This window comes from Temnothorax nylanderi, unplaced genomic scaffold (assembly GCF_030848795.1).
Source record: "Temnothorax nylanderi isolate EJ_2023f unplaced genomic scaffold, tnyl_v1.0 TNYL_tig0273_pilon, whole genome shotgun sequence".
Lineage (NCBI taxonomy): Eukaryota > Metazoa > Arthropoda > Insecta > Hymenoptera > Formicidae > Temnothorax > Temnothorax nylanderi.
The window spans coordinates 212,594-222,500 of NW_027249335.1; the positions used below are offsets into that span (position 1 = coordinate 212,594).

A 9,907-nucleotide genomic window follows, 5' to 3' on the forward strand; every position below is an offset into this window, starting at 1 on the left:
TAGTCTTTTTGTTACGGAAATGTTGTAATGTGCCTTAATTGCTCTGATATGCAAAAAAAATAAACAAGCACAGTAACAACTGTGCCGCAATCAACACGTAGAACTACGTCTATTAGAATAGAACATATATGGAAGAGGCATTGAACATCGAGTCTGTGTCCGACATCGTGCGAGAGAGAAACGTTAATTGTGCGAGAGAGAAAGATAGTGAAGCCTAATCGTCCGCAATGCGCATACGCAGATATCGATAACCATATAGTACTATTTCATGTTAAAGTATTCAGCGAAGGAAACTAGACGTAGGGCTACGTCAACTGTCAGTTGACGTAGTTCTACGTTGTTGCTTGCGGCACAGTTTGTGCCAACAAGCTCTCGATGTAAGCTAAATGTTTTCGCAATTTAATAAATAAATAAATGAATAAATGAATGGATGAATGTATTTAATAAATAAATAAATGAATGAATAAATGGATGAATGGATGAATGGATGAATGGATGAATGGTGAATGAATAAATGGGTGAATGGATGAATGGATTTAATAAATAAATAAATGAATGAATGGATGAATGGATGAATGGGTGAATGGATTTAATAAATAAATGAATGAATGGATGAATGGATGAATGAATGAATGGATGAATGGATAAATGGATGAATGGATGAATGGATGAATGGGTAAATGGATTTAATAAATAAATAAATGAATGAATGAATGAATGGATGGATGAATGGATGAATGGATGAATGGGTGAATGGATGAATTGATGAATGGATTTAATAAATAAATTAATGAATGAATGAATGGATGAATGGATGAATGGGTGAATGGATGAATGGATGAATGGGTGAATGAATGAATGGATTTAATAAATAAATAAATGAATGAATGAATAGATGAATGGATGAATGGATGAATGAATGAGTGAATGAATGAATGAATGGATGAATGGGTGAATGGATGAATGGATTTAATAAATAAATAAATGAATGAATAAATGAATGGAATGGATGAATGGGTGAATGGATGAATGGAATAAATGGATGAATGGATGAATGGGTGAATGGATTTAATAAATAAATAAATGAATGAATGAATGAATGAATGGATGGATGAATGGATGAATGGATGAATGGGTGAATGGATGAATGGGTGAATTAAATCCATTCATCAATTCACCCATTCATCCATTCACCCATTCATCCATTCACCCATTCATCCATTCATCCATCCATTCATTCATTCATTCATTTATTTATTTATTAAATCCATTCACCCATTCATCCATTCATCCATTCATCCATTCATCCATTTATCCATTTATCCATTCATCCATTCATTCATTCATCCATTCATTCATTTATTTATTAAATCCATTCACCCATTCATCCATTCATCCATTCACCCATTCATCCATTCATTCATTCATTCACTCATTCATTCATCCATTCATCCATTCACCCATTTATCCATTCACCATTCATCCATTCATCCATTCATACATTCATTCATTCATTTATTTATTTATTAAATCCATTCATCCATTCATTTATTCATTTATCTATTTATTAAATTGCAAAAACATTTAGCTTACATCGAGAGCTTTCAAAAACTATATAATAAAGTATATTTTCCTTTAATACTTTTCAAGATTTAAAAAAATCCATTCACCCATTTATCCATTTATCCATTCATCCATTCATCCATTCATTCATTCACTTATGTATTTATTAAATCCATTCATCCATTTATTCATTCATTTATTTATTTATTAAATTGCGAAAACATTTAGCTTACATCGAGAGCTTTCAAAAACTACACACAGAAAAATATCGTTCTACAGCCAAGAAAAGCAATTACTCATTTTATTTTATTTGGTTTGAGTAATAGTTTTCTTCAACAAAGAATATTTTCTTAATATTAGTTTTAAGATATACTTATCATAAGTATTAGAAAAGCTTATCATCATGTGCTTAAAAGAAGAATTTATTCTTCTTTCAAGTATATTCTGAAACTTTATCTAAGAAAAGCAACATAAGCTTGATTTGAATATTTACTGATTCTTTAGGTAAGAATATGAAATACTTGGCTGTATAGAACAACATTCTTCTAGATTAGGAGGTTTTCGTGCGCGGTCCGGAGGGGTACAGTTTAGAATATTAAAATTCCTGTCATCAGGTGGACTCGAACTCGGTTCCTCGTAGTTATGAGTCTGATACTTTATTACTAGGCCACATCTCTGATTATATTCTTAGTGCTGCAGTATCTAGTTTTGACAGAAGTGATTCATTGATTTCAAGTATATTCTGTAAACTTTATCTAAGAAAAGCCACATAAGCTTGATTTGAATATTTACTGATTCTTTAGGTAAGAATATGAAATACTTGAAATCAATGAATCACTTCTGTGAAAACTAGATACTGCAGCACTAAGAATATAATCAGAGATGTGACCTAGTGATAAAGTGTCAGACTCATAACCACGAGGAACCGGGTTCGAGTCCACCTGAGGACAGGAATTTTTATATTCTAAACTGTACCCCTCCGCACCACGCACGAAAACCTCCTAACCTACATTCCACTTAGGAACTAAAGAATTAAAGAAAATTAAATAAATAAAAATAATATTAATTGTAATCATCAAGAATACAAATTCTTTTTTGAAGTAAACGATTATTCTAGATGAATAAAATTTTTACTTGATTCAAATAACGGATAAACTTTTCTCAAGAAAATGTGATATCTTTATTGAAGTATATGCTTCTCTTCCGTGGACTCTATATTGTAAGTAAACAGAATGTTCGTATTAATTTAATATTCTTGTTTCAAGTACTAAACTTGCTAAGATCTAGAATATGTTTTGAGTAAATGTGATACTTATGACGACTTTATGGTAGATTTGCTCATATATGAACTTATCAAATACTTGAAGCAAGTAATATTAACTTGTAGGTAGTATATATTTTTCTGTGTGTATATAATAAAGTATATTTTCCTTTAATACTTTTCGAGAAAAAACCCATATCGAAAAATTAACCCCGAAAACATTTAGCTTACATCGAGAGCTTTCAAAAACTATATAATAAAGTATATTTTTCTTTAATACTTTTCGAGAAAAAGAAAACGTTGTATGAAAACGTTGCAAGAAAACGTTGCATGAAAACGTTGCAAGAAAACGTTGCAGTCGTGCCCCCCAAATTTCCCCATACCCCCCGAGAAAGACGTAGTTCTACGTCAATACCAGAATTGTTTCTCATTTATTTGTAAGTTTCTCGAGAAAACTAATGAAGCGCTAATTAAATATCTCGTAATGGTACAAACCATAATAAATAATTTACTGTGTTATTTCTCAATTTTGTTTATATCAACAATGTTTCGAAAATATTTTTTATTCGTTGTGTTTTATATTATATTATTTAATCCACCTTCTCCATTACATACATAAATATAGATAACAATTTTATTACTTTATGAATTTTCAGTGTTTGATAGATTTTGGAACAATTTAAAGAAAGATTTCCAAGATATATTTTTTAAAACTTCTAAAACTTTCCAATTACGAATAATATTGGAAATAATTCAAAACACTTTACATGATTAAATTATTTGAAAACCTTTGAATCAAGAATCCGAACGCGCCCATCATTGATTATTTTCTTTTCATTTGCAATTACTGTCTTATACAATATAATTCATAATATGTCATAAGCTTCTTCCCCTCTCTTTTTCTTTACACCAAAGAAAGTAGATAACACGTGTTATATTTTTAAGCAATTAAAAAAAGTAAATTTAACTTTATTGAAATTTTAATTTTAAAGTTTATTGCAAAAATGTGTGCGATTAAAAATTGTAAAAAATGTAACAAATTACAACATTTTATAATTTTACTACTGAAGAAAAAATTATTTTTGATTTGACTGAGAAGATTTTGTGATTGAAAGTACTATCTGATAAGAGTTTCGCGATAACTTTTGTTTTGGAAAAACAGGTAGAAAAATCGTCGAAATAAATTTAAGAAGTAAGAATAGAAATTATTGCAGAGTTATCGATACAATTGAAAAAGTTTGAGCTAAATAATCGCTATCTACGACGGTGTAAAGAGGTCAAAGTCATTGCGTTTCATTGATCAGCGGTAGGCGACGAAATGTCTATTCAACAGGTTGTTAACTACTTAAAATCTATGATAGCCCCTTCTTGCCACTCTTGTCTGTGACGATACCGACGTATCGTGATTCTCACGTAGTCAGTGTCAACTCGACGACGGTTCGCACTTCAACTCGCGATGCGGCTTTCTTGCACTGTCTACACAGCGATCACGCTTATTTTATTCAGCAACATAGTGTATGCGAGCAGCTCAGAAAGTAAGTGACAGCGAGTATCGCGCGAGGCGCTCCTGGATTCTATCTAAAGTCCTTGTTGTGTATTACGTGCCATAGAACATTTTCACAAAACGTGGCCAAACAGTTTAGAAAGTATAAAGTTATAGATTCTGTATTCCTACTAATTTAATTAATACACACTCTATTCGTTGCTTGTAATATGTTTCCTTGGAAAGTAAGCCATCATAGTTATACCCGTAATCTTTCAGTTTAAAGTAAATATTGGAACGATTAATTCTTTTAATCGTGTAACATATTTATATAAAATTCAAAAATATTAGGTGCAATGTATAATTATTTAGAAATGTTTTGTTATATGAGGATTGATTGAAAAATGTTAACCAATGGATTAAGGAGCATTAATATACTGCAGGAAAAAGATATTAAGATTTAAAGAATGTTTTTTAAATTTTATTATTTAAATTTTAATATTTTTATTTTGACTGGTTTTTCTACATAAATTATGATATCAGAAAATTTAACCGATCGTATGAATTGAAAATTTTTATACATAAATTCAGTTTTTTTATGAGTTAGTGCGTTGTGTTATGAATTTTAGTATATGAGTTTAGTTTTTATATTATTATATATTGATATAAAAAAAACATAATATGAACAAAGCGCAATATTATTGTGCAATATATTTCATTTGAATATTCGAGTGTGTGTATACACACACACACACACACACACACACACACACACACACACACACACACACACACACACACACACACATATATTTAATAAGATCAGAGGAGACTAGATACATTTTTAGAAAATTTTTATAGGCATTATGAAATTATAAGATTAAATAAAAGTAAAAAATAAATAAAAGAAAACATTACACTAAGTACTGCAATACAATTTTACTGTGTTGTATTTTAATTGATTAATATAATTATGTAACGTTGATATAGTATCATTAATTGACGATTTATATACAATATAATTTTAGATAAAAAATTGTTTACCGGGTAATGATACATAATATTTAAATAAACAAATAAAAGAAGAAATATTATTGCTACAAGAGCATCATCCATGCTTCATTAGCAATATTTAAATTATTGCAATATTTGTAATTATTGCAAAATATTGCCCACGATAATTCTATTGTATATAATCATAGATTGATTCGACATGTCTCAGACAACTGAGAGCTATAGTATTCCCGTCAACTCGTCGGTTATTTTGTGCGATACTTTAATGTACGCGTAAACAAAAACATCGATAAATCGTCGACACATAGAATGTCACCACTAACTCACCAGTATTTATACGGTTTATATAATATTTCTTTTCAGTTTCTAAAATATCATCACATGTCCATATATTATACAATAGCATTGTAATTTGATCTCGTTGAAGTCGTATCGACAAAATATACCTACGGCAATAGAAACATTCCCTGTCGACCGACGTTCACGCTTCCTTATTTACCAGCGGCTGCAGATTGTCATCATTTATCCACTTGTACTGTCATTCAAAGCGAATCAAGGGAATGAATGCGTCCTAGTATTTTAAAATATACACGAATCATTCTCTTTCAATAATGTTATACATTTGCAAAATAATAATAATAATAATAATAAACTTATACAAATAAATTAAAATTCAATACAATGTGAAACATGTTATATATAAATATGATTTAATAATAATAATTAAAAATAAAGCTACAGCAGCATTAACTTTATGTTACTCGTGTGGGGTGTAAAATACACAACTCAGCTTTAGAAATTTACTAAATTTACAGAGTAAAATAGACATTTTTTAAGGTATAAAATACACTCTACGAGTAATTACGTTCAAAAAACTATATGAGTAATGTACGGTTATTACTGTTATAATGTTTGATCCAGAAAGTCTTTTAGCAAGATGTGTAACCATAAATATATGAAGATGACAAATGCATAAAGAAAAATTATGAAAAATAATAACAACACGAAGATAATAATCTAATTATTTAATTAAAATTAAAATAATTAACTTGTAATGTAAAATGCAAAGCTGCAATGCGAAAAGAAAGAAGAAAAGTAGAGATCACAATAGCATCATTTTATAGTAGTCTAATTTTATATATTTTATCAATATCATTTTATCAATATCTTTCGCATTTTTGCGCTTGAAATAGGTAGAGGAAGTGCGGGTAATGAAGAATAGTGAGGTAATATGAAATATTACGATATCTAGCCTATTAAATGTTACAACCTAGCAGACAGCAGTAGAATTACTAGCTGCTGAACCCCTATCTAAACGTACAAAACGGCAATGTAGCACGAGGTGTCATGTAGTTAATTATGTGTAATTTACATGTAATTTAACATATTGTGTGTATCGCTACTTGCGTAAGGTTAGTTCATAAACTTTTATTTTACAATCAATCTACTTCACAGATTTTTAGTCGCTTTTCGTTACATGTAAAACTAAGATAGAGCTTTAATGTAATCTATTTAGCAAGTGTTATTGTGTACGATAAATATGTGTGTATAAATATGATAAAGAAGAAAAAATTGAGCTGTTGAATAATGTGGAAGTTTGTATAACCTGCCACTTTTTATAAGTATTATTGCATAGACGTATGGAAATAGGTGGAAGAAATTAATATGAAAGTGTTGAGAATATAATATATAAGTTTATTAGAAAAATTAACAAAGTGATCATTTTGTTAATTTTTCTAATAAACTTATATATGATATTCTCAACACTTTTATATTAATTTCTTCCACCTATTTTGATCTAAACGTCAAAGCAAGCAGAAAGGTGCAAGAAGATTTTTGTAAAAAAAAAACTGAAATCCCCAGTTGGAGATACAGTGATAGGAGTACTTATACCGAAACGTTAAAAAATAATAATTATTGCAGTTTATACTCTAATGTTTCTTTCTTTCAGAAGTAATATTATTTTGATGAGTATATATTATTATAGTAAAAGTTTTAAACATGTTATAGGGTAACTAAAAGGAATATGCCACTTAACAAAAATATGTTTTTTTTTAATTCCTATTTTTCTTTCTCTTTGAAGTACCTTTGCATACTGGTTTCCTTTTTCCTTTTTTTATCTGTTATTTGTATATGATTTTAATAAAATATTTTGATTGTTTACTATTAAAAAGAAAGAAATACAAAAGTGTTGCAAAGTAGTAAGTAGTATATATTACCCAACCATATAATATGTCACATAGTATAAGGTAATATACGTACAAAACATGTAGTAATTTAACTTCAAAAGTTACTTTATTCATAAAAACAGTACAAATAGAATTTAAAATAAGTCAGGACAAATAGTTTTTAGCATAAAAAATAAAATTTTAAAATTAAATTGTAATATTAAAATTATTGTAATATTGGATTACAACATTTGAAATTAAACTGAAAAATAAATCTTAAATACTTTAAAACTTTAAACCTCACAAACTTTAAAACCTTATAAACCTTAAGATCTTAAAACTTTGTTTTTACAACTTTGTGTCAGCTACACTTTATTCAGCTACATTTTTTTTCTTTTTAGTCTTTCTCGTATTTGAGGCATTCTTGTTTAAAACATGTAAAGCAATATTTTTATTACTTTCTTTGTATTTCAATAGTGTTGTGTACTACAAGTAGTCTAAATTATCCGGAATACAATTTTGCAAAATATTAAAATAGGATGTAGCTTATTCATATAGCGCATGAAATAAATATTTAGGTTTATTTATTTTTAACATTTATACGGGAAAATATTTGTTTATACTGTTTACAACTTTCTAATCTATATACTGGCATTACGTTAGGAAACTGTACACTGTAGTACTGGCATTTTATTCCTATTTATGTAGTTACATATTTCCCCAAGACACAGTTTTATATTATTAAGCCTGTACAATACGGCTGTCAGTAACGAACCAGCGACGTACTGAATACTTTTATTTTATAACCAATACTAACAGAACGACAAGCTAATCGAGTTAAAAATAATGTAACGCTTGAAGAATAACTTACATAAAGCATTAAGAAAGTTCTAAAAAGCACGTTGTCAAATGTACTTACCTCATAAAAACTACCTATAATACTGCCAGGAAACGAACAAAACTTATGCAAAACGTCAGATATAGAACTATAATATATAAACAATTTCATAGTATGGTTCAAATTTTTTATAATAATACTGCAAATCCAAGTGTGTTATTTTAGCAGTTTTAGCTGAAGCTCTTCTTATACATTTCTTGCCGTTTTAAAACACTTCATTTAACACGTTTGAACGTATTAACTTTTAATTTAATACGATCAAACGTGTTAAATAACGTACTTTAACACATAAAGAACCATGTAAAAAGAGCTTCAGTCTAATGTGTTATTTTTAGACATTTATACGTGTAAAAATAACACACTTAGATTTGCAGTAAAATACTTGGCATTACAACTTACAATCAATGAAAACTGAGTTCAGTTATCTTTAATATTATAGTTTTCAAGTTTTCTTAAAAAAAGTCTTAGAGTATTCCGTAGAGTATATAATACCTGCACTTTTTTTTCTCTATACGAAATGTTTTACACATTACAAATTAATTTTGATGGCACACATTTTGATGAATCTCAAATTATTTATTTCTATTAGTGAAAATTTCGAATAGTTTTGAAAATAATCGCAGAAGAAGAGCTTTTGGCAAACTAAATTTCAGAGGAATAAAATAGGTAACAATATCATTTTTTCAAGTTTTTAATTTATAATAATTTTAAATAGGTTTTAGTAGAATAAAACTTTAATTAAATGTTCAATTAGTTAACCCTGTTAACCTATTTCGATATCTTTGTTCATGAAAAATCACTTTCGACTTAGTTGCGGAATCTATTTTTAAAATTAAAATTATTGGAGAGAAAAAGTGTAAGGCATAAAATAGAACGAAAATAATCTTTTTAAATCATTATCATAATGATTTAATTGTAATGTCGCTTATGAGGTCATTTCATAAATAATAAACGCGGGCAAGACGCGAGTTATTGTATCTCACATAATTAACGAGCTTACAGCCTCCGACATTGTCCGTCGGTGATTAACAGGGTCCCCCGTGTGGAATCAGACCTGGACCGATCGGTTGAAGCAAGATCTATTTGTAAAATACGACAAGTTTGCCCGGCCGACGCAACATTTTAATACAACAGTGGTCAAATTCGACATTACTTTGCTTTATGTCGATGTGGCAAGTATGCGCGACTATTAAAACGCGTAATAGACGTAACTTTATCCTCGCGATTCTATTCTTTTCGATTTTCAGGACGACTTCAAATCTACCATCACCGTCAACGGATGGGCTTCTCATGTACGTGAAGCTTAATGTTTTTATATAATACGCTTAACACTCCTATATAACATTTAAGCATTTAATTAACATAAAGCTCTGGAAATTTTAATAAAATTTAAATAATTTTATGTTACATAAGTTATTTGTATTCAAGATACATTAAATGAAATTTTGAAATAAATGAGATACTCTTACATAGTAACTGTTAAACAAAGGATATCTTTTTAAATTAGAGTCGATTTCTTA

General features: G+C 28.7%; 1 protein-coding gene across 2 annotated transcripts in view; it reads left to right on the top strand.

Moving 5' to 3' along the window:
- Positions 1-4,203: 4,203 nt before the first annotated feature.
- The window catches only part of LOC139780364 (acetylcholine receptor subunit alpha-like 1), a 30,138-nt gene continuing 24,434 nt past the window's right edge, over positions 4,204-9,907 (top strand). Inside the window, exons 1-3 of one of the 2 annotated variants that reach the window (XM_071718985.1) lie at positions 4,204-4,359; positions 9,420-9,559; positions 9,635-9,679. In XM_071718985.1, coding sequence (XP_071575086.1) covers positions 4,281-4,359; positions 9,420-9,559; positions 9,635-9,679 — 264 coding nt within the window. In that variant the 5' untranslated portion in view covers positions 4,204-4,280. The remainder of the gene's footprint in view (positions 4,360-9,419; positions 9,560-9,634; positions 9,680-9,907) is intronic. The other variant, XM_071718986.1, reaches the window with a different exon arrangement.